Below are 26,140 nucleotides of genomic sequence, written 5' to 3' on the forward strand. Positions count from 1 at the left end.
ACTATTTTTTTAGGGATGCTCTCTCGCTCTCTATCAAATAAATAAAAAAGACTTAAAAAAGGGACAGACTAGAAGAAAAGCTGACATATGGGCGATAGGAGTTTCCAAAGAAAGTCATCTATATGAGGTTCCGAGACAGCAAAACTGTATTGTTTGGGGATGTATGCACCAGGGATAAACAAGGAAAATGTGGGTATGGCAGTAACAAGTCAGGAGAGCGGCTGGTCCAGCAGGAAGGGAGGGGACCAAGAAGGGACGCTCTTAGGGACAGCTCTTCGAGTACCGGCAGTGTTGCACTGTGGGATCACGGAGGCTTACAACAGAACTTTAAACTCTGCATACGTGCTTTGTAGACTCTTAGTAATATAGGTAGCCCCTGCCTTTCGAAAGTTCATCTTGTGCCGCTTCATTTTGGACCTACAGCAGTACTGCCGGAAGACCTACAGCAGTACCTCTTTCGCCAACCGGAAGAAACTGAAAGAGGACTTTCCCTGTTATGAAAAAAGGTGAAAAGAGCATTCCGCATGTGTTCTGCAGTGAGCTGTTCCAGAAGCAGCACACCCCTGAGCAGTGAGCAGCACTGCCAGGCTCCATGACAAGACGTGTCCCAAGGTCTAGCAGTCTACCAGAGGTTAGTTTTGCGGTCTGGTAGCTTTCAGAAACTTCTCCATCTCAATTAACAGTAAGTGCTTCTTCGCTTTCAGTCATTTCAGCTTTCAAAAGGTTTAATAGGAATGCTCGACATTCAGATAGTGGGAGAAATCTGTAAACTTTAAATGTTATACCACCAAAAAAAAAAACCTGTTTCTTTCGGGAATTCTTGCCTGAAAAGCCTAAGCTGTTCAACCCAACAGTACTGTTTCAGAGCCAGCCACAAATGTCCATTTCTTGGCAAACGTGAGAAAGCAAGGAAGAAACACTCCATTTCATATACTTACTTGAGCGTAGGCACTCTGAGTTACTTTTCTCAAGTCATCTTGAGCACCGGTTGTAATCCTTCCAAAGAAGATTTCTTCCGACACCCGGCCGCCCAGGGTCATGCACATCCTGTCCAAGAGCTGCTCTTTGGTGTACAGGTATTGTTCTTTGGGTAGGTACTGGGCGTAACCTAGTCCTTTGCCCCGCGGGATGATGGAGACCTGGCAAGTAGAAAACACGCAAAATGCTGAGGATTCCGCCACCAAACACTGACCACGATGTTTATCCATATATAGATAAGCTCGCTGCCGAAACCTAAGCACAGCAGCTGGGCAACCCGTCAGCCTTGGCAAGACGAGATCTAGCAGGAGCTGACTGTTCAGGGGGAGTATTTCCTCTTAGAATAACTTCGCCTTAGAGTTCTACAAAGTATTTCTTGTCTTTTTATAAAACACACTTGAAATTATTTAGTCTTGACCAAAGGACAGCTGGTGAGGGAGGGCTCCTTCTGACAGCTCAAGCCTAGGTGCCATTCAACTTCATGGAGCCCCAGCCACCTCCTCCTTTACAGGACCAAGGGGAAGGCAGGCAGACCTAGGTGCTCGGCAGCCTGCATTTTCTTTCCTAGTGCTTTTTGCAACAGAGTAAATTCCTTAAATTAAAAAAAAAAAAATCAACTTTATTGAGGGATAGTTTATATCCAGTAAATACACCCATTTAAAATGTACAGTCCAATGAGTTTTGACAAACACAACCTCCTACCACAACAGAGATACAAAATCTTTTCTTCGTCCTGCAAAGTTCATTTGTATTCCTTTCTGGTCAGTCTTCGCTCCCCTGCCCACCCGGCTACACTCCAGGCCCAGCTGGGGATATGCGACCAGTCCCTATGGATTAATTTTTTTTTTTTTTTAAAGATTTTATTTTTATTTATGTGACATAGAGACAGCCAGCGAGAGAGGGAACACAGCAGACGAGTGAGAGAGGAAGAAGCAGGCTCCCAGCGGAGGAGCCCGATGTGGGACTCAATCCCGGCACGCCGGGATCACGCCCTGAGCCGAAGGCAGACGCTTTAACGACTGCGCCACCCAGGCGCCCCCCTATGGATTAATTTCTGGCACTGCATATAAACGGAATCACACAGTATGTACTTTAATGTGTCTGGTTTCTTTCACCGTTTCTGAGATTCACCAGCACTGCTATGTGTATTAGTAGTTCATTCATTTTTACTGCTGGGTAACATTACATTGTATAAATACCCCAAACACCCACTTCATTCCTGAGGGACATCAGGGTTGTCTCCAGCTTACTGCTATTATGAATGAAGCAGTTAAAGTCTTTGTGTGGACATGTTTTTATTTCTCTTGGGTGATTATAGAGGAGTGAGATTGTTTGGTGGTATGGAAGCATTTGTTTACCTTCATAAGAAACTGCCAAACTGTTTTTCAAAATGGTTATAGCATTTCACATTCTCATCATCAATGGATGAGAGCTCCAGCTAGACTGACATCTACCAACACTTAGGACTAACTTTTTAACTTTGACCATCCCAGTGGGTATGTGGTGGTATTTCACTGTGGTTTAGTTTGCACTCTCCTGATGACTAATGAAATTGAGTATCTTCATGTGCTTCATGTCCACTTGTATACCTTCAGCTCTTCTGCCCATGGTTTCACTGGGTTGCTTATTTTTGAGTTTTAAGAGGTGTTTTTTTTTTTTTCCATATTCTAGATACAAGCCCTTTGTCATATATATATACTGCAAGTTTTTTCAGAATATGTGTCTTGCTTTTCATTTTCTTAACAGTGTCTTTCAAAGACAAAACATTTTTAATTTTGATGAGATCCCATTTATTAACTTTTTCCTCTGTGGTTCATGCTTTTTGTGTACTAAGACATTTTGCCTATTTAAGGTTACAAAGATTTTGACCGACGTTCTCCTCTAAAAGTTTATTGTTTTAGCTTTTACAATCTATTTCAAATTAAATTTTTTTGAGAGTCAATAACCTTTTTCCCCACATGAACAGTGAGCTGCCAGAATCATTTGTTGGTAAGACAATCCTCCCCACCTTGAATTACTGTGGCACCTCTGTTGAAAATCAATTATGTGTGAGGCTCTATGTCTGGGCTCTATTCCATCCCACTGATCTGTTTAGTCCCTTCCACAATACTACTCTTCATTACTGTAGCTATATACAAGGTCTTAAAATTGGCAGTGTAACCCCTTCAAACTTACTGTTTTGGCTATCCTAGTTGACCTGATTTCCATATAAATTTTAGATGTGCTTATCAATTTCTACAAAAAAATTCTGCTATGTCTATGACAGAGATTACTGAAACTATACATGAATCTAGGGAGAATGGTGATAACATTGAAGGAAATAGTATATCTCTCTTTTTTTTTTTTTTTAAGATTTTATTATTTGACATGGGGCGCCTGGGTGGTGACGTTAAGCGTCTGCCTTCGGCTCAGGGCGTGATCCCAGCGTTCTGGGATCGAGCCCCACATCAGGCTTCTCCGCTGGGAGCCTGCTTCTTCCTCTCCCACTCCCGCTGCCTGTGTTCCCTCTCTCGCTGGCTGTCTGTCAAATAAATAAATAAAATCTTTTAAAAAAAAAGATTTTATTATTTGACAGAGTGAGCAAGAGAGAATGAGTGGGAGGAGGGGCAGAGGGAGAAGCAGACTCCCTGCTGAGCAGGGAGCCCAGTGCAGAACTCGATCCCAGGACTCTGGGATCATGACTTGAGCCAAAGGCAGATGTTTAACCAACTGAGCCACCGAGGCATCCCTATATCTCTGTTTTTATTTAGGTCTTGTTTCACAGATCCTACAAGTACCTTAATAAATGTATCCCTACATATTTCATGTTTCTGGATGCTGTTGTAAATGAAACTGAATTTGTAAAATTTCATTTTCTAATTGTTCATTGCTAATATATAGAAATACAACTGATTTTTGTATACGGATCCTGAATTCTGTAACCTTGCTAATTTCACTTATTGGTTCTAGTGGCTTCTCTGTAGATTCTCTATGGTGGTTATTTATTTCCGTATTTATTTATTTTTTAAAGTAAACTCTACCCCAACGTGGGGCCTGAATTCATTACCCCAAGGTCAACAAGAGTGGTACCCTTTACTGACTGAACCAGCCAGGCACCTCTATCTAGGATGTTTTCTGCACACTTTAATGTTATCTTCTCTGTAGTCCCCTTGCTTCAGGGGATCCCCCTCCATTTCCAGTCGTCCCCTGACATTGCAAGTCAGACTGCGGCTTCCTGTTGTTCATGCTACACCAGTCTGGGGACCGCACTCAGTTGAAAAAGCAAAAATATACCAATCTCACTTCATGCACCCATCTTTCAGATTTCCCTTCGGTCTCTGCTTTCTTTTTTGCCAGGCTCTCTGGGGTCTCCCTGTGCAGGCATAGTTTAGTGGTCAGCTAGGGAGCTGGGCAGTTTCTACTTGGAGTGGGTCTCATTCCTCTGTAGCTTTCTTGCTTCCAGGATTTTCCTGTTAAATTTCCAATATTCTTCAAATCCCAAATTCTTTCCTCTGCCACCTCACTATGATAAGATCAGCCTCTTCCATCGCTGTGGCCATAGAAAAAACCCTCAGGCAAGGCAGCCACGAGCTCCCAATTCTAATCCACTGCAGCTACTGCTTTTCAAAAGGAAGCTCTCCTCCAGCTTTGGTCTGCTTTGGACACTGTTCCATCCCTTTAAATAAGTTTTCTTTTTTTTTTTTAAAGATTTTATTTATTTATTCGACAGAGATAGAGACAGCCAGCGAGAGAGGGAACACAAGCAGGGGGAGTGGGAGAGGAAGAAGCAGGCTCATAGTGAAGGAGCCTGATGTGGGGCTCGATCCCAGAAAGCCGGGATCACGCCCTGAGCCGAAGGCAGATGCTTAACCGCTGTGCCACCCAGGCGCCCCTAAATAAGTTTTCTTTCCAAACTTTGTAACTTCTCTGCAGGAGGGTTTGCATAACCTCTTCATCCCACCATCATTACCAGCTGTCTTGGCCAAAGCCTATCCTTTGTGGGAATGCCATTTTCTCCTCAAGTAATTGCTCACAGGATCAGTTGGCTTGCTTACTGTTCAACAAACTGCTTTACCTTTAAAAGTGGGTCCGCATGTTCCAGATACCACCCGGCAACTGCATGACCTGCCTCATGGTACGCCACGGTCTTCTTCTCCTCGGGCTGCAGAACCTGGGTTTTTTTCTCTAAGCCTGACAAAATAGTAACAAAAAACCAAAACCACTGCCTCAGTGGCACCGACATAAAAAGATAGTTGTACAATCAACACACTGCCTTATCTAAAAGGTGACTTAGAGACTAAGCTGCCTATGATAGCTTGGAAATTCCCAACCACATTCAGACTAAAAGTGAAGGGCCAACTCTAAAATACACCCAGCTCCCTACAGAATGCATTCACTACCCCCAGGCCCACTTTTTTCCTAACTCTCCCACTCTTTTGAGCCATATATCTTGGGCAATAAAAATGCAAAGTACAATTCAGCACCTAAGTCACTTTAAAACATAAAATTCAGAGAAGACAAAGAGGTCTGGAATGATCTCCTTTTTAATGCAGGTACTTGGAATTACCAAACGCTAGGTAAACAAACAGGCATGAGACTGCTTGCTCTCTGTTCCTGATGGAAGGCATACAACAGAGGAGGAAGGGAGCTGGCTGAAGATCTGAAAATACCTAGTCAGCGAGTTGGCTAGGCCAATGCTACAATACCAGGCACACTAATCAACTGACCCAGGGGGATCCAAGAGCCAGCAGCGGGGTAGACCTGAGAAAATAAACCCAAGAGACCCCCCTGGGTGGGGGGACCCCTACTCCAAGTACAAGTCTTCTCTGGCCTGGATCAAGGTGGATACTAAACCTCCTTTGCCCTTTTGTACCACAGAGACATAGTTTGTACTAATACAAATCGCCACGTGTGACAAAAGTAGTTTTGTTGTGTTCAAGGTAACACATCTGAGAGAATTTCTCAAATGATAACATCTTAGTGAGTCTGAAAGATTTAAAAAAAAAAAAAGAGTGCTATGTTCCCAATAACATAACCCAGGAGAATAACAGAGCTGGAAGGGCGGAGACTTACCGAAGGAGAGTTAATAAGTAGAGATAACAGTTCTTGCTTATATAAGAAAACAAGAACCCTGACCCCACCACCCCAGTTTATCCCTCGAAGTTTACATTTTCCCAGGGTGCCTACTCCAGGACAACTGCTTGTGGCCAGTGTAAACTGGTAGCTGAGCTGTGAGCAGGTAAGTGTCTGTGCACCTCAGAGCGAGGGCCCCTCTTGGACTTGCCACCCTGGCGTCTTTCACACTGAGCACCGACTGTCCCCCCACCTAAAAGGCATAGACAGATATGCAGCTTTCACCGGCCTCTACAGTGAATTGCTTCCATTCTACTTACAACTCTATCAACTTAGATTTTTTCCTTTCAGTAACGAATTTCTAGAATAAGTAGTCCATTCATTCGTTCAAGGGTTATTTACGTAGCACCTAATCCAGCTTAAACACACTGCTATACTAGCCTCTAGATCCTCGCTGGACTCTCCATTAATTTGGCTTTGTATTATCCACTCAGTTGAAACTGTCATGTCAGAAGTCACCAAGAACAATCTCGTTGCCAAATCCAAGGTCATCCTCCTCAATGTCTCACATCACTTGATCTTGCTCACGAGTGCTTTATAAACGTGTCTTTGCCCTTATCTTCCATCTCTTCTAACCTCCTGGGTCTCCTTTAATGGCATCTTTTCCTTGTCTTATTCACTGATGCACCTTCTGGGCCTGTGGCACGCAAGCTCTGGTGACTCCACTGGCTCACTTTCCTCCCCTCTGCTACCAAATGCAGGAAGTGTTTACTGTGTGGGCCCTTCCCCCGGAGCCCTCTCACCCACCCCCACGCCACAGGAACCACAGTCTGTGGCACTGTGGTGCTGCACAGTGCCACATGGATAGCCTGCCCCATCTCAAATTCTGCCCATCTCATCTTCTGCCAAACCAGCTGCCTCTTGAAGCACCCCATTCTTCCCAAGGCCTGTAAGGCTGTCCTTTATTTTTTGCCTATTACCACTGGAACTACTTATGCTAAAATCCACTATCTCACATTAATGACTACAAGGGTCTTTGCCTTCAGATGCTTCCCTCTTCTTCAACGTCAGAGTCTTTTTATTAAAATATCACTGATTATCATGCTACTCAATGACTCAAGAAAAATTCCACGTTAGTTCAATACTGGCCGCAGGACAATAGTTTTAAAAGCCCTTTAGCTTAACGTTCAAGGCTTTCTAAAATCTAGACTTAAGCAATTATTTCCAGCTTTGCCTTACCTCCCAAAGGAACTTAGTCTGACTGGCTTACCTTCCCTCCCTGAAACACACATAGGGTATAACACTGCTACCAACCACCTTCTGTTCCTGCCACTCTGACACCAACCTCGTCTTTCAATTGAGCCTGCTTTAAATCCCGCCTCTCCTGTAGAGCCCTGCCTGACCCCAGTGCCCTTCCCTTCTTTGAATGCCCAAGCTCTGGAATTGCTAGTTATCTTTTTATGGGTATTAAATTGTAAGCTCCCCAGAAAGCAAAGAAAACAGCTTATGTATATCCCTGACTGTGCTTGTGGGGTGAGCATTTCCTGCCTAAACAGTTGTTATAGCTGTTTACCCATCACCTATACCTAGCAGAGAGCACATTTAGTTCAAGCAATATGATTTTTGGAAACAGAAAGGTTTCCTTCAAAACACTGGACTGGTATAATTCAGGGGAAGACACTCTGCTGCCTGCTGCCATGTGAGTAAGTTGTGCTGTGCAATGCTGTCTGTCTCAGACTCACCCAAGCCAACAGCATCCATCTCTACAAGACCGTGGCTGGGGGTGGGGGTGCACCCTCGCAGCACTGAGGAAACACAGCAGGTCCATGGTAACCCTAGGCTGGGTGGATAGACTTTTCTTTGCTTCTAGATCTTGCCAAAACAGAAAAACCCATGGCCTCAAACTCATTTTATCAGCCTTTTGACTTGAGTTACATTCAGTTTGCTTACCACCAATCACTCGCTCAATTGCTTGTTCAAAGTGTTTCTGATTTATGGAATCTGAAAGGTGTCTCGCAGCAATCAGAGCCGCTTCATTACAGACATTAGCAACATCAGCTCCTACAAAATGAATGTACAGAACAGCTTACCCACCAAATATACTCGAACTGATTCGTCACACATTATGGATAACCATATCCACAGTCAGTTTCTCAACCAGCAGTAGACTGAATAGGGTTTAATGTAACATAATTCAGTTTCATTCATGATAACCATAAGCTGTTCTAGCATTCAGTAGTAACCTGGTACAATCCTGGTCCTTTGAACTAAGAAGCAAGTATTAGTAGTAAGTAGACAATTATGGGCAGCTACCTTTATAGGCAATATGGCTCATACAACAGTGAACTAAGACAGTCTTTAAAAAATGCCCATTAATTAACTTAGTTCTACAAGCTCTGCTGGGAGAGTGACTAATGTGGATATCAGGCAACACGCTGAAATATAATGAACATAAGCATTAAAATAACTCAGTGCATTCAGTTAAGTAACTGAAGTTAAATATGTGAAGCCTGCCAAATGCTTTCTAGATCCATAAGTCTCTTTTTAAAAATTAATTAATTTAACTTATTTGAGAGAGAGACAGTATGACTGGGGCCAGGGGGTGGGCTGAAGAGGGAGAAGCAGAGTCCCCACTAAGCAGGGAGCCCGACATGGGGCTGGATCTCAGGACCGAGATCATGATCTGAACCAAAGGCAGACGCTTAACCGACTGAGCCACCCAGGTGCCCCCATAAGTCTCTTTAAATTCACTTTTCAGATGAAGTACATGGTAACTCAAATAAGCTATAACACCTGTATATACTCAATCAACACTGAAATGTTATAAATTCCGAAGTCCAAAGATAAGAAACAAGTAAAAAAGTTAGGACATTTGAGATGCCTATCTTCTTCTAACCATACACTTAAATATATAACCCTCTCAGACTCTCCAAATGTTCCTCTTTAAGAAAGGCTCACATTTTACATTTAAAAACTCTTGGAATAAGCACAAGCAAAGATGCTCAACATCCATAGTCATCAGAGAAATGCAAATGGACCCATGAGGATACACCCGGGTGGCTACAATAAAAAAGACAGGCAATGACGAGCATTGGCAAGAGCGCGGCAAACTGGAGCGCCCATACTCTGCTGGAGAGAATGTAAAATGGCATAGCCACTTCAGAAAACAGTTTGGTAGTTCCTCAAAAAGTGACTCAGCAGCACTACTCCCAGGTATATAACGAGAGAAATGAAACGTATGTCTACACAAAAGGTCTACACATGGACGTTCATAGCACCATTATCTCTAATAGCTGAAAGATGGAAACAACGCAAACGACGGATAAAGATGTGGTCTATCCACACAATGGAACGTGATCCAGCTGGAAAAGGGATGAAATGCTGACACATTCTGCAACACAGCTGAACTCTGAAAACACTATGCTAAGTGAAAGAAGCCAGGCAGGAAAGATCGCATGTTGCATAATTCTTTTTATATGAGCTGTCCAGAATAGGAAAATCTATAGAAACAGAAAGTAGGTGAGGCATTACCTAGGGGGGGTAGAGGGAGTGGCTGCTAATGGATTCTTCTGGGGTGATGAAAATTATCTAAAATTAGACTACAGTAGTTACAATGTAACCCTGTAAATACACTGAAAACCACTGAATCATACACTTTACAATTCACAGACGAATTTTATGGTATGTGAATTTTGTCTCAATTAGAGTTGTTTAAAAAAAAAAACAAAACCAAAACCTCACAAGGCACCTGGGTGACTCAGTTGGTTGAGCGTCTGACTCTTGATTTCATCTCAGGTCATGATCTCAGGGCGGTGAGATCCAGCCCCATGGCAGGCTCTGTGTTCATCGGGGAGTCTGCCTGAGATTCTCCCTCTGCCTGTCCACTCAACCAAGGGCTCATGTGCGCTCTCTCTCAAACAAATAAATGAATCTTAACAACAACAACAACAACAACAACAAACCCCCTAAACCCAAATACAAATAATCCAGAGGCAGGAGGAAGAGGGTGGGGTATATGTGAAGGTTCCACATGAATTAATAATTGTTCCGGAAGCTAGGTGATGCCTGCAGAGGGTTTCTTTCTTTCTTTTTTTTTTTTTTTAAAGATTTTATTTATTTATTCGACAGAGACAGAGATAGCCAGCGAGAGAGGGAACACAAGCAGGGGGAGTGGGAGAGGAAGAAGCAGGCTCATAGCAGAGGAGCCTGATGTGGGGCTCGATCCCGGAACGCCGGGATCACGCCCTGAGCCGAAGGCAGACGCTTAACCGCTGTGCCACCCAGGCGCCCCTGCAGAGGGTTTCATTACACTATTTTCTCAACTTCCGTAGATGTGTGAAATTTCCCACCATAAAAAGGTAAAAATATATACTGAAGAGGCCCCAAGGTGAGAGGTAAAAGTAAACTGGTACCTGGCAAATGTCATTGACCTAAAGGACTAACACACAGAATGGGCTCTGTTCCACTCACCTGAAAACCCTGGAGTCAAGGATGCAAGTTTTCTTGCCAGTTTCTCCTTTTCCAGGGCACTGTCCAGTTTCAGTGGTCTGAGGTGAACTTTGAAAATAGAGGCTCTTCCTTTTATGTCAGGTGGTCCTTGAGAAATCATTTTTAAGGGGAAAAAAAAAAATCACAGTGAAACAGTTACATCTCTCCTCAAAAGAAGTGGACTGAACCCAATGAAGATCATCTCACCAATAAAGATTTGCCTATCAAAGCGCCCTGGCCGCATCAGTGCTGGATCTAGAATATCTGGTCGATTGGTGCCTGCCAGAATGACGACGTTTGTTGTTGTGTTAAAACCTAAAGAGACAATAACAAAAATGCAAGACTTAAAGCTTTAATAAAACATCATTTTTCTAAACACAAATACTGAACACTTGAATTTATATAACTATAAATTGAGAATATGATGTCCATTTTTTAAACACTTAAAAAAATTTTTTAAAGGTTTTATTTATTTGAGAGAGAGAGAGTGGGCACGCAAGAGTGAGTGTGCATGAGTTGGGGGAAGGGCGAGAGGGAGAAACAGATTCCCCGCTGAGCAGGGAGCCCCGACTCGGGACTCGATCCCATGACCTCAGCTGAAGGCAGGTTAACCAACTGAGCCACCAGGTATCCTCATTTTTCAATTGTTTTAAAACCAGTGAGCTCAGAGGTGCCTGCGTGGCTCAGTCAGTTGAGCACCAGACTCTTGATTTCAGCTCAGGTCATAATCTCAGAGTCCTGGGATCGAGCCCCACGTTGGGCTCAGTGCAAAGTCTCCTTGAGATTCTCTCCCTCTGTCCCTCCTTCAACTCAAGCTCACTTGCTCTCTCTCGCAAATAAATAAAACCTTTAAAAAAATAAAATAAAATCAATGAGATTAAATTTGCAAACAATGTGTCTAACCTCTCTGGGTCACAGGACAACCCAATGAATATTTGAAGACAGGTATCAAACTACACCTCAAACTTCTTACTCAGGCTCAACTTGCTTGGTTCTACCGGCCACTTCTCCAATGTCAATGCCTTGGCTATAGAGCCTTCACCCTCAGGCCTCTGGCCCCAAAAGAGCTCTGGTACTGTTACCCCACATATATGGCTCTACATGGACTGACCACCATGCGGTAAGGGAAGAGCTCTATCTTCTTAATCTGGATATAGACAGACCTTGTTTTATTGCACTCTGCTTTACTGCACTTCATACATATTATGTTTTTTACAAATTGAAGGTTTGTGGCAACCCTATGCTGTACAAGTCTATAAGTGCCATTCTTCCAATAGCAAAATTTGCTCACTTTGTGTCTCTATCACATTTTAGTAATTGCAATACTTCAACATTTTCACTATTATTATTATTAAAGATTTTATTTATTTGAGAGAGAGAAAGAGAGAGCACAAGCCGGGGGGGAGGCAGAGGGAGAAGCAGAATCCCACTGAGCAGGGAGCCCGATGTGGGGCTCGAACCCAGGACCCTGAAATTGTGACCTGAGCCGAAGGCACACGCTTAACTGACTGAACCACTCAGGCACCCGTTGTTATTTTTTAAAAGATTTTATTTATTTATTTGAGAGAGTGTGAGAGAGTGTGCGTAGGTGAGGGAGAGGGAGAAGCAGACTCCTTGCTGAGCAGGGAGCTTGACTTGGGGCTTGAAACCAGGAGCTGAAGGCAGACACTTAACCAACTGAGCCACCCAGGCACCCTCATTTTCATCACTGTATTTGTTGTGGTGACCAGTGATCAGTTATCTTCAATGTTACTAGTGTAATAGTTTTAGGGCACCACAAACTGCATCCATACAAGTGAACTTAATTGATAAATACTGTGTGTGCTCTTGACTGCTCCAGCGACCAAGCGTTCCCTGTCTCTCTACCTCTCCTTGGGCATCCCTATTCCCTGAGACACAATATTGAAATCAGGCCAATTAATAACCCTACAGAGGCTAAGTGTTTAAGTGAAAAGAAGAGTCGCATGTCTCTTACTTTACATCAAAAGCTCAGTAAGGCGGGCACACTGGAAGCCGAGACAGACTGTAGACTGAAAGCTAGGCCTCTCGTGCCAAGCAGTTAGCCAAGGAGTGAATACAAAGGATAAGTTCCTGAAGGAAATTAAAATGCTACTCCAGTGGACACATGGTGATAAGAAAGCAAAACAGCCTTATTGCTGATATGGAGAAAGTCTGAGTGGTCTGGATAGAAGATCAAACCAGCAACAGCGTTCCCTTAAGCCAAAGCCTAATCCAGAGCCAGGCCCTAGGTCTCGTCAATTCTGTGAAGGCTGAGAGAGGTGAGGAAGCTACAGGAGAAAAGTCTGAAGCTGGCAGAGGGTGGTTCGTGAGGTTTAAGGAGAGAAGCTGCATAACATAAAAGTGCAAGATGGAGAAGCAAGTGCTGATGTAAGCGATCAGAAGGCCTGGCTGAGATAGTGCGAGGGCGGCTACGCTGAACACCTTTCGATGTAGACAAAACAGCCCTATATTGGAAGCAGATGCCATCTAAGACTTTCACAGCTAGAGAGGAGTCAATGTCCGCCCACAAAGCTTCAAAGGTCAGGCTGACTCGCTTGTTCACTGCTAATGCAGTTGGTGACTTTAAACTGAAGCTAGTAATGCTCATTTACCATTCCCAAATCCCGGTGCCCTAAAGAATTATGCTAAATCTCTCTGCTTGTGCTCTAGAAATGCAACAACAAAGCCTGATAACAGCACATCCATTTACAACATGGTTTACTGAAAATTTTAAGCCCACGGTTGAGACAGCTGCTCAGAAAAAGATTCCTTTCAAAATGTTACCGCTCACAGACAATGCCCTGGTCACCCAAGAGCTCTGATGGAGATGCAGAGAGTAATGTTTCGTGCCTGCAAACACAAAAGCCATTCTGTAGCCCATGGATCAAGGAATAATTCGGACTTTTAAGTCTTATTTTTAAGAAATACATTTCATAGGACTGTAGCTGCCACAGATAGTAGGAAGGCTTCCCCATTCTAGATGCCACTAACAACGTACACGATTCATGGGAAGAAGTCAAAATATCACCACTGCCAGGAGTTTGGAAGAAGTTGATTCCACCCCACATGGATGACTTTGAGGGGTTCAGGACTTCAGTGGAGGTGGTAACTGCAGATGTGGTGGGAACAGCAGGAGAATCACAAGTGGAGCCTGAAGGTGGGACTGCTTTGCTGCAGGCTCATGGTAACACTGTAATGCATGAGAAGTTGCTTCTCATGGATGAGTAAAGGAAGTGGTTTCTTGAAATGGAATCTATTCCTGGTAAAGTTGCTGTGAAGATTGTTGAAATTACACTAAAGTAGGGCCCCTGGCTGGCTCAGTTGGTGGAGCATGTGACTCCTATCAGGGTTATGAGTTCGAGCCCCACACTGGGTGTAGAGATTACTTGAAAAATAAGATCTTAAAAAAAAAAAAGTTGGGGGGAGGTGCCTGGGTGGCTCAGTCAGTTAAGCATCCGCCTTCAGCTCAGGTCATGATCTCAGGGTCCTGGGATTAAGCCCGAGTGGGGCTCCCTGCTCCACAGGGAGTCTGCTTCTCCCTCTGCCCCTCCTCCTGCCCCACTTGTGCTCTTTCTCTCAAATAAACTTAAAAAACTGCCACAGCCACCCACCCTTCACAGCCGCCACCCTGATCAGTCAGCAGCTGTTAACACTGAGGCAGGACCCTCCACCAGCAAAAAGATTACAAATCACTGAAAGTTCAGATGATGGTCAGCATTTTTTACCGATACAGCATTTTTTAATTTAAGTATGTACATTTTTTTAGACACATATTGCACTTACTGGACTATAGTATAGTGTAAACATAACTTTTATATGCACTGGGAAACCAAAACATTCATTTGACTCGCTTTATTGCGATATTCACTTTATAGTGGTGGTCTTGAACCGAATCTCCAGTATCTCCGAGGAGTGCCTATACAATGCCGAGCTCAGTCACATAAAGCAGTTCAATACTCAGCACTGTATTACTCTCTCTGAGCACACAACAGCATCTGTGTATCTTACAGCAGGAAGCATTCTTATATCCTACAAACTGGCTTTCCTAATAAAAGAAAAAGCTGACTAATGTGGAAAGATTGCTATTCTCATAGGAGGAGTATTTAAAATCTGCCAAATTCACACTTGGTTATGCATGGGTTTTCCTGATGCTTCAGAGTCATAAATGGTTTTTTTTTTTTTTTTTTTAAAGATTTTATTTATTTATTCGATAGAGAGAGAGACAGCCAGCGAGAGAGGGAACACAAGCAGAGGGAGTGGGAGAGGAAGAAGCAGGCTCATAGAGGAGGAGCCTGATGTGGGGCTCGATCCCAGAACTCCGGGATCACGCCCTGAGCCGAAGGCAGACGCTTAACCGCTGTGCCACCCAGGCGCCCCCATAAATGGTTTTAAGAATGAGACTATCGGGGCACCTGGGTGACTCAGTTGGTTAAGTGTCTGACTCTTAATTTCAGCTCAGGTCATTCCGGGTGGTGAGATCAAGTCCTGTGTCAGGCGCCCCGTTTAGCAAGGAGTCTGCCTGAGAGTCTCTCTCTCTCTCTCTCCCTCTGTCCTTCCCCCCTCTTCATGTTTGCTCTCCAAAATAAATATATCTTAAAAAAAAAAAAAAAAAAAGAGGGGCACCTAGGTGGCTCAGTCAGTGAAACGTCTGACTCTTGGTTTCCACTCAGGCCATGATCTCAGTGTCAAGGGATCGAGCTCCATGTTAGGCTCTGTGCTCAGCTCAGAGTCTGCTTGAGATTCTCTCTGCCCCTCCCCCTACTCTCTCTCTCAAATAAATAAAAATCTTAAAAAAAAAAAAAGAGTGAGACTATAATTCTTTTGTGGATCATTTCACCAATTTTTCTCTTATTCAACAGCAGGGACAAACAACACAACACCAATATTAAGTTATGGCACGCTGCTAGGTTAGGAATATTTTGCTATTATTTGTACTGGTACAGGGGAGCCTTAAAAAAGGGCTGTTTTAGAGAACGCTTTTTAAAAATTGATACTATCAGCATAAGGATTCTCAGGTTAGAATATAGAAAACAATTAGAAAGTGTAGTTTATCTCCAAGACTGAAGACAGGAAAGAGACTAATTGTCGAGGCCCCAGCCCTGTGATGGCAGGAGAACAGGAAGCCTTGTGGCAAAGACCCAGCTTGGATAGCAGGAGGCGTGAAAGAGAGCATGCCGCAGGTTGTACGAGCTGCAAAATGCACTCGCGATTATCTAGAACTGCGCTGTCCGGTGCAGCAGCCGCGAGCCACGTGCAGCTACTGAGCATGTGTGGCTCGTGTGACCGGAGTTGTGCTGGAAAATTTAAGGTGCCCTGAATTTTGAATTTAGTAAAAAGAAAACCAGTGTCTAGTATCTCATTAATCATTTTTGTATTGATTACATGTCAAACTGATATTTTGGATATATTAAAGTGTATTAAAATTGAAAAAAAAAGTGTAGTTTAAAATATGAAAGACCTCCAAGATGGTGGTGGCTGGGTGGCTGACTGGCAGACAGAGGTGAAGGCCCCTATGAGGTAGAAGAGGCCGAGAATTGTCCCCTCCCCATTTCTTAAGTTCTAGGAGCCCAGCAGAAGTGTTGTTTTGTTTTTTGTTTTCATGAACAAGTACATACATACATATAAGCTGTCAACATGGATGGAGAACTACACCATCCACCAAGAGTGGAAAATTTATGAACCCCACAGACCAAGCCTGAAAAGAAGCCCGAAGACAGAATTAAAGAAGAACAAAAAACAGTGCATGATGGTATGAGCTGCAGTTTTGAAAATGAAGGATCCCACACAGATTATCCAGAACATGGAGAAATTGGATGGAGTTTAACCCGGTGCCTCAACCCCACCACTTGAATGCGAAGGCACTGAAAGACGTGTAAAGAGCTGCACAAGACCTCTGATGTATTACTCTACAACTCTATGAAAAGGAGAATCCGGATATTTACAAAGAATTGAGAAAGCTAGAAGCAGAATACGAACAGAAGAGGGCTCAACGGAGCTGATAGCCTGACGCTGTCCAGAATGCTCGGCCTGAGAGAGCAGACGGCATTCCCTTGCCGGATGTTCCACAGGCTCCTTCCAACATCCTGATCCACCAGGACATTCTACTTCCTTGTGTCCAGACACCCTCCACCCTTAGAAGACCCTAGCCTCAGCCTATGGACCTCCAACAGGGGCAGTTTCTATACTTCCTCTTCTTGGACATGGTGTGCCATGTTTGCCCCCTGGCAGAGAACCTCCTGGTCCCCCCCGCAGTCCATCACCTCCTCAAGTCTTGCAAATGTATGGCCGCAAAGGGGGCTTTGCCCTAGATCTTTCCCCTTGTAGACAGGATAAAGACATGTTATATAGCCTGGAATGCTCGATAGGGTCATGATGAGGACGTTTCCAGCACGAGTGAAGATAAGCATGATGCCCGTACTGATGACAGTGACATTGACAGATCAGATGGAGAGAGTGAAGGGGATGAATTTGTGCATCGTGACGATAACGAGAGACAATGAAGAAAAAGAGTCAGGTCTGAGTTTAAGATTTATAGATATGCCTAGAAAATCAAGGAAAAAAAGAACATGAAGGAGCTAACTCTTCCTCAAGCCATGATGCTTTGAATGGCAGGTCAGGAAATCCCTGAGGAGGGATGAGAAGTAGAAGAATTTTCAGAGGATGAGGACGAAGAGGACTCTGATGATTCTGAAGCAGAAAAGCAATCACAAAAACAGCACAGGGAAGAATCTCTTTCCGATGGCACATCTACTGCTTCTTCACAGCAGCAACCCCCGGCCCCCAGTCTTCCTCCTTCTCAGATCCAAGCACCTTCCGTGCTAGGACCACCTCCTGGACCACCTCTGGGAGCTCCTCCATTCCTGAGACCACCTGGAAGGCCAGGACTCCGAGGACCTTTACCCCGACTTTTGCCTCCAGGCCCACCACCAGGCCAACCCTGTGGACCTCCCCCAGGTCCACCTCCAGGTCGGCCTCTTGGCCCTCCTCCTCAGGAAACCTCACCAAGGCTACCTCCCCCCTGCACCTCCAGGTATCCCTCCACTTCATCCGGGCACAAAGTGCCCCCCTTCAGTGTCTCCACTTGGACCTGCCCTACTTTTTCCCACCAGCTCCCTTGCCGAACCCGGGGTTTAAGTGCTTCACCCAACTTGATTCAGCGATTCAAGGTGAATGATACAGGCGCAGCCACCAATGAGAAGAAAACCACAGCAATCCATCAGTGCCAAGCCACAGATCATTAACCCCAAGCCAGAGATTACTCGATTTGTACCCACTGCATTGAGGGTACGTTTGGAGAAAAAAAGGGGTCACTGCTGCTCCCCAGAGAAAGTCAGAGGATGATTCTGCCGTGCTTCTTGCCACAGCAGCTCCCACATCTGGTCCATCTGGTCCTGTCCCAGTGCAGACTAAAGATGATGTTTATGAAGCTTTCATGATGGAAGGGCTCCTGTGACAGCTCTTAATGCCAGAGCAGGCTTCCGCTCCCATCAGTGGTTTGTGGGGAAAGAGGCTCTTACTAAACTTAGTGAAAGAGTGACTTTCACTGTCAAGGTATTTTTAAATTTCAGTTCAAGGAATACCCTAAAGTTTAAGCCTTATTCAGAATTTATTGCATTAAGAGATGATTATTTCATTCAGAATAGACTGCTTACTAAAGTGCTGCTAACATCCATTCCCTTTCATACCACGATTTTCATCCCGTTTGTTCCCCTTCTGCAATTCTTTGGAAACTTGGGACTGGGGGGCGGGGGGGACATCTTTGTTATTTATTTGTTTTGATTCTCTTCTTGTGTGCGGTGGCCACCGGAGTAGAGATTTCTGAAAAAAGTTTGTTTTTAACCCCATCTTGCCTTTCATGTTTGAGTTATTTTAATATTTTCTTCTAAGTACTTTTGCAATCTATTAGTGAAATGGATTGCAATGTCATTTCCTAATACAAAGCCAGATATGTGGGAAGAAAATGTACAATCCTTTGATTAAAATTATTTCCTACTGACCTAAACTTTAAGTGTTTCATGGAATAAATAAATGTTCTACACCAAGAAAAATAAAATAAAATACGAAAGCTTGAATATTCACCATCCATTTCCACAAGCAGCTGATTGAGTGTATTCTCCTGCTCACTCTGTCCCCCAAAGTTGCCTCTTCCTCTCTTCCTTCCCACCGCATCTATTTCGTCAATGAAGAGAATGCAGGGGGCGTTCTTGCGAGCAAGGGCAAATAAGTCTCGGACCTGGATGAAAATATAAACACTAGAGTCACTTGACAAGTGAATATTATTTTCCTCCTACTAAAATAAGCATCATGCTTCCATCCAATAGAAAATCTTTTTGTTACACTGTACAGTACATATTTAAAAAGTTATAAGGAAGGAGGTGGCAAATGAAGTTGGTTGATAACTGATTTAAGGTAAACAAACATTTCTATAATAAGTTACTGTATATATATATATATATATATGTCATATATAATATATGCCATAGGCACTAAAATTATCTATTTTTATAGCAACTTATTAATACTACACATTTTTGCCCTACAAAAAGATAACACGATAGAACTGTAAACTTTATATTCAGTTTAAAAGTTCAAACTACTCTGGGGTTTGCATTTCATGCCCAAGGCAGCTGATGACAAGCAGACACTTACTAACAGATCTAGGCAGTACATATACACACAGCCAAGGCAGTCACTTACCCACGCCCACGCAGTGACCACCCCAGAGCGTAAGACAGTGTCCTGCCCTCAGCCCTGCTGCTACAGGAGCAGGTGTGAGGCCCCGCACCTACATTCTATCCTACTAAACATGTCCCCTCAGGCCACTGGTTCAGGTGGGCTGAAGGAGTGGCCGTCCCCACATCTCACCACCAGTCAAGAGTTCAGAGTCTCACCCTATCACCTGCCCCTTCTAAGAGATCCAGAAATAGTCTCCTATGCGTCACATCCCTCTTCACCTCACTCACCAAAGTCCAAGTCTCCCTGCCTGGACTTACAGGTGTTCATTGCTATACTTCTACGAACACATCCTCTAGCGTAACTCATGTCCCTCTAGAGCCTCCCCCGCTGAACTCCAGAACTGTGATCAACAGACCCCCAACCTCTCACACTCTTCCCTAAATACCTCCTTCACCCTCTAGCCTGAACTCAAATTTGGCTGTCCCTGAAAAGCTCTCAACTGGAAGGCGTTTTTTGTCTTTCTTTCTGGGCCCATGGGAGTTGAAGTCTATCACACATGCCATGACTACTGCCAAAATAGTTGTGCTGGAAAACCCCTGCTCAAGGAGGCTCTCACCGTGGGGCAGACACATTACCCTCCTTGTTGTAGCACTCCCTGGGCCTGATTTCCTACTCTTCCACCCCACCCCACCCCATCCCCATTGGACACTATTTTCTTAATGGTTCCTGGCTGGTCCATCCCCTGATGCACCTGTTTCAATCACCTTCTGTTATGCTCTGCCATGGCCAGCACTGCCAAAGTTTCCCTACACAACCAGCTTCCCGCAGTCTACTCTGACCCCCTCCTATCAGTCTGGCCTGCTTATGTGCTCAAGCCTCTCTGATAGCTGGCTCCTCTTAGATCTCTACCTCATTAGATTCATTGCTTTCCCACCACCCACAGCTCCTGTCCTGTCGTCAATCAACCCCACTGCTCCCACCCATATCACATTCCCCAGTCCAACATCATCAACACTTAACTCCTTCAGACTCCCCTAGCTGCCTGACAAGACTCCTAGGAATCCACCTACTTCGCCTAAGATGCCATCAGTGGTACGACGTATTACTGATACACTTGCCATTGACCTCCCCCCTCCAAATGCTGCCAGTTGATGACACAACACCTAGTTACTGATTATATGCTGTATCCTGATGTTTGGAAAAGCAACTGTGATGGTACTTTACCCCTTCGAGGTGTTAAAAAAAAAAAAAGTCAATATTTAATGAAATACACAAGGGAAAAATTTAAGTGCTGCTTTAAAAATTAATCCATACCCACACTTCCTGATTTCAAAACTTACTGCAAAGCAACAGTAATCAAGACTGTGGTACTTTTATAAAGACAGACATACAGGTCAACAGGATAGAATTTAGAGTCAGAAATAAACCCATGTACCTACCTATGGTCAAGGGTGCCAAGACCATTCAATGGAAACTTGTCTTTTTAACAAATGGTGCCGGGAAAACTGGATACATACATGTAAAAGACTAAAGATGGACCCTTACCTTATGCCTTATTAACTCAAAATGGATCACAGACCTAAATGTAAGAGCTAAAACTACAAAACACTTAGACGAAAACATAGGAATAAATACTTATGACCTTGGATTTGGTGACAGATTCTTAGATATGATACCAAAGTCCAAGCAATGGCAAAAAATGGATACACTGGTCTTCATCAAGATTAAATGCTTTTGTGCTTCGCTATCAAGAAAGAGAAAAGGCAAACCACAGAATGGGTGAAATTATTTGCAAATAATGTATCTGATTAGGATTCAATATCCAGAATATACAAAGAACTCTCACAATTCAATGACAAAAGGACAACCCAATTAACAGACTGCCCTAGTCTGGGCCGGGGCCATCTTTACCAACTCCATATTCAGGGGGAAGCTCAGGGGAGAGAGGGTGGAAGCTGTGCCATCATAACAGAACAAACGACTTACTCTAGCTGGACCCACACCAACAAACATCTCCAAAAACTCAGATCCACTAACAGTGATGAAAGGGACGTTGGCTTCTCCAGCTGTGGCCTTAGCGAGCAGCGTCTTCCCGGTGCCTGGAGGGCCAGTGAGAATGGCACCCTTCAGATATAAAAAAGGAAAAGTATCTTTAATTAGGATTTCAGAAAAGTAAATTGCATATCCATAAATAGTTCTGAGATATAAATCTGTCTATAAACTCTACTGATATATACCAGATGTTCCTCAAACATCTGAACTATGGCAGAACATTTTTATATTACTAAGAAAAGGATTTTTAGAGACTGTTCTTCAAAATTTAGTAAGAATGTGAAATCTTAAATACTTCGCTTATAAGATGTTTAGTGTTGCTTTTCAGACCTTTAGACTTAAGCTGAATATCTACTAATAAACCAACTGAGGTTTACTTAAATAAGCCAAGGAGACATAAGACAACACACTCTCAAATTACATTTTGCTTACTTTCGTCCCTTTAAAATTTCACGAAGTAAAAATTAATGACCAATCATGAACATAGTTAAAAAGAGAAAATGTGCTTGTTCAAACAGTATAATTATTTAAGTTGAGGAGATGCCTGGGTATGATGTACACAGGTACTAAGTAAGTAACAGCAAATTATATAATTATCAAATATGACTTTTTAAAAAATTTTATTTATTTGACAGAGAGACAGCCAGTGAGAGAGGGAACACAAGCATGGGGAGTGGGAGAGGAAGAAGCAGGCTCCCAGCGGAGGAGCCTGATGTGGGGCTCAATCCCAGAACGCCGGGATCACGCCCTGAGCCGAAGGCAGACACTTAACGACTGAGCCACCCAGGCGCCCCTCAAATATGACTTTTTACCCATAGAGGCAGGACATGGAAATCAAGGAAATGATGATCTCCTTCACAAAGGATTCCTTTAAATGTAAACTTTATTAATGGATTTTTTAAATAACTAAGCATACTGGATTCTTATACTTAATGACTGAGCCTGGCCCTCAGAGCACAAAGATCAACAAGGCCAGCCCATCGCCAGCAGTGGGCACTGGGATGTCTCCTTGGAGAGGGGGGAAGGCTGGAATTAGTGTTGTTTATCTCTTCACCAAATCCTGCGCCATGAGTCTGAGTGTCAGGCACAGGCAGAGAGTTTGCTCAAACTTGCTCAGGGAGGGATAACTGGGTGACAGCAGGGGGCAACATGCTCTCGTGCATACTTGCTGAGAAATGGGTTATCTAAATCTGACTGGAGGAAGAAGAAAGGCAAATCAGGGAAGGCTTCCAAGGGGAAAGAACACAAATCTTCCTGGGAATATACACACTACGTGCAAGCAGAAACATTCCCACAGAATAAATGATGTGAAAAAACCCCGGAATAAAGCAGAGACTGGTAAGACAGAAGGAGAATAACAGATAATTTATCATAAGTAATCAAACTTCATAAAATTATAACTTTAGAGATCAAGAAGTAATTCAAAAAATTTTGGGGCTAATCAGTTGAATATAATCTTCTGAAAGTTCACTTTACCTTTGGGATTTTTGCTCCTAGATCTTGATATTGCTTTGGGTTTTTCAAGAAATTCACAAATTCCATTATCTCTAGCTTGGCCTCCTCGCAGCCAGCCACATCTTTGAACTTCACATCTATCTCATCTTTCAAGACTTTGGCAGTGGTTTCTCCAACGCTGAAGAGTCCACCCATCCCCCGGCCCGTCCGGCCAATCCCGGCAGGCCCTCTCCGGATGGTGTACAGTAAGAAAGTGATGATGAGCACCGTGGGCAACATGCTCAGGAGAAACGAGCTAAAGGAAACCACACACAACACTGACATGTTTTTAAGTCTGGTAACCTCTGGCTTTGTAAAGGTTCTGCAAGATACACTTTTTGGTAACTGCTTAGGATACAACTGTACAGATTTCCTATTTTTAGAAAACCTGAATATTCTAATATTTTGTCTGAGGCACAAAGAGAATCTTAGTGCCTCAATATCACTGACGTAGAACTGCAGAAGATGAGACCAAAGAAAAAGCTGTTCTTTACATGCTGTCTTCTGAGATTTTCTTTCTATCCCGATAATCACCATTTATACACAAAACCGACCTAACCGTAATTCACTATCATTATATCTGCAGTTCAAAGAAATTTCTTTTGAATTACTCACTTAAAAGTTTTAACATTTTAAACATGATCTGGTGTTAGCCTGGGCAGAAATTCCAGTTCTCTTATTGGAATACACTGACTTATTCTAAAGAGATGTCTTCCAAATTATCAAATCCTTGCTAAGGTAACAGCAGACCAGCTTCAAAGTCCTGTGTACAATGGTGACAACTATCTCTTGGTGAGCGCTGTGCAGGCCACTCTTCGCAGCTTGTGCGGACTTAAAAGAATGACTCCCAGGGGAGCAATCATCTGTCCTTCAAACTCGTGCCTGCTCTGGAGGACACTGCTCAGATAGGACATAAAGCCTGGGGATACCTTTTGCCTGTCTTAGTAAATTTCAGTACAATTATGGGTATGGAGACGTACTCATATTGGTTAACATAATGCAATTTAGCTGAATTTACCCTAAGAAATTTGGATCAAAACCTCATAGACAGGTTAGCTCAAAACCAAAACCAGGATCTACTTTCTAAGTTTTCATCTTTTACAATATTTTAACTGCTCCTACCGCAGGCAGGAAGAACTGTGAAAACTTTACCTTTGGTTTATTTCTGGAGGGGAAAAAAATACACACCAGCAGTAAAAGTTTAAAGAATGTTGTAACAAAACTTTCTGTAACATTTCAGCAGCAAAGTTAACCGATTATACAACAGCCCCGGAGGCCGAAGGACATAGCATAGGTGAAACCACCTTGATAGCTATCTGGATCTAAATATGGAGGGAGGCCGCAGATCCACACAAACGGAAATGCAAGAAATCTCTAAAATAGAGTAACACTACCTGCTCGATCAGCACACCAGCAATCTGTTCTTCTGCTCTTTTACATATTCAGAAAATTTAAGAATTCTTTCTACTTTCACTCTTGAACTGGTCACTCCATAGTGAGGTATACTTCGATATGAATGGAGTGACTGTGAGGAAAGCTACCCCTGCGTAGTATGCGGGCGAGTATCCAAAGACAATATAATCCCCACAGAACTCAAAGATAAGTGACTCTTGAAATCAACGGGCCCTTCGTGAAAGACTCAGACTTGTAACCCTTAAGAGAAGCAACAAGTTCTGACAAGAAAGGAAGAAGAGTTACTTAAAATTCTTGGTAAACTCTGAAACATAAATATAAGTGATGGTTAAAAGGTGGCGATGCCACTCTTTCACACAAAGGGGCTCTTCATGCTAAAATCCTACTGAGGGACGGTCATACCCCAATCTACTGCTTAATCAAAGATAAATATAAATGTGTAGAAAATCAGTCATGAGCAAAAACCAGTAAATTACCAATGATTTACAAGAAGTCTGGCTACACTGGGAAAGGCCTGTTTGAGAATGCTGTCTGTAACCTGCCACCTGGTGACAGAACACACAGTGAGCCGCGCAAGGCACAGTCAACAGTCTTCTTACCCATCACTTTCAGCAATGTAGACAACAGGAACCCGATTCTCCCCTTCTATGCCCAATTCCTGCTGTAAGGTTTCCAGATTCCGCTCAAAGGTGTCCACACTGCCAATATTAAACCAGACGTACTGCTATAAAAACACAAAAACAAAATATCTTAAGAACGAAAGGGAAGCAAAGTTTAATTTACTGGAAGATTCAAGTTTTAAAGAATTTCTCAGAAATACTGAAAATTCAGAAATTGAAAAAAAAACCAACAATAATAAAAGATTGGTTTTAATGAGGCAGCAATTAAGTTTCACTCAGTGAGAACAATTGGCAATCCTTGCAAATAAGCATTTCTTAAGCAATATTCCTTAGTGGCTCTACAACTGTAACTCAAACATGAAAAATCTATTTAAAAAGACAATCCTTTTCATAAATACGTGTCCTTTCCCTCTTCTTCATTTCCCACATATTTCTCAGTTGCCCATCTCCAAACTAAAAACTAATGTGACACAGTAACAACACATAAAGTTTACTGAGCACTCACTAAGTGTTAGGCATCGTTCTTAGTCCTTTATTTACATGAACTCCTTCAATCTTAGAACCACCCTAAGAAGTAGGTACTATCACCAGAAGTCACATTCAAAATCTGAACATTAGGAAGGCAGCCCCCCCCCCCAACCAGCCAATGACAACAGACGCGTACCTCACTGTGTCAGATGTTACTCTTCTATTCACCTGATGTGGTGAGTTCCTGAGGCCCTGAGGAGGAACAGCTGAAGGGTCTGAGGCAATGGCTACCCACCCGCCAGCGCCAGCACGTCAGTATTCCCCACCGTGTTAGCTGTTTACTGGCTGAGATCAGCCCTCTTACCGCCCCCATTTTACAGATGAGAAAACTACAGCAGTGACTTCACTTGCCCATGGTTACAAATCGAGTAAGAGGCTGGATCCAAACCCAAGCAGTCTGGCTCCCAAGCCGGTGACCCTAACTGGCCCATTACACTGCCTCTCTTCTACAACCACACACGTACTTAATCACAACTCACACTTACGGAGTTTCTAATATACCAGAACCCACTCTAAGCACTCAGCAAGGAGGAGTTGCATTTTATAGCAAAAAAGACTCTGTTCCTCCTTAAACCTGCAATCACTTTAAAAAGTTTTTTTTTTTTTTAAATCAAAACAATAAATCTAGGATACAAAACTCAGATAATTTACAGAAGAGAGGAACATGTTATCCCACATTCCTCCCACCAACCAGTGCTACTGAGTAGAGGGTATCACTCTGTGGTATCTAAGTATCTAAAAACAAAAGATGGAGAGGAGTTTTGTAATATGTACGTTTTTTTTCTTAAGCTTTGTATTATATAACAGTCCTTGCTACATTGTTCATTGTCAAAGCTACA

At 43.3% G+C, this 26,140-nt stretch overlaps 1 protein-coding gene and 1 pseudogene across 1 annotated transcript in view; one reads left to right on the forward strand and one right to left on the reverse strand.

The window, feature by feature from the left end:
* The window catches only part of AFG3L2 (AFG3 like matrix AAA peptidase subunit 2), a 45,114-nt gene that overhangs the window by 5,599 nt on the left and 13,375 nt on the right, over positions 1-26,140 (reverse strand). The window contains exons 7-15 of the mRNA XM_045815094.2: positions 24,753-24,877; positions 22,723-22,996; positions 21,181-21,318; positions 18,598-18,751; positions 10,726-10,833; positions 10,501-10,626; positions 7,981-8,091; positions 5,033-5,148; positions 939-1,139 (exon numbers count right to left, since the gene is read on the reverse strand). Of these exons, the coding sequence (XP_045671050.1) occupies positions 939-1,139; positions 5,033-5,148; positions 7,981-8,091; positions 10,501-10,626; positions 10,726-10,833; positions 18,598-18,751; positions 21,181-21,318; positions 22,723-22,996; positions 24,753-24,877 (1,353 nt within the window). The remainder of the gene's footprint in view (positions 1-938; positions 1,140-5,032; positions 5,149-7,980; positions 8,092-10,500; positions 10,627-10,725; positions 10,834-18,597; positions 18,752-21,180; positions 21,319-22,722; positions 22,997-24,752; positions 24,878-26,140) is intronic.
* On the forward strand, positions 11,634-17,971 carry LOC123803548 (WW domain-binding protein 11 pseudogene; annotated as a pseudogene).

The sequence above is a fragment of the Ursus americanus genome, chromosome 30 (genome assembly GCF_024610735.1).
Source record: "Ursus americanus isolate L20-20 chromosome 30, mUrsAme1.1.p, whole genome shotgun sequence".
Lineage (NCBI taxonomy): Eukaryota > Metazoa > Chordata > Mammalia > Carnivora > Ursidae > Ursus > Ursus americanus.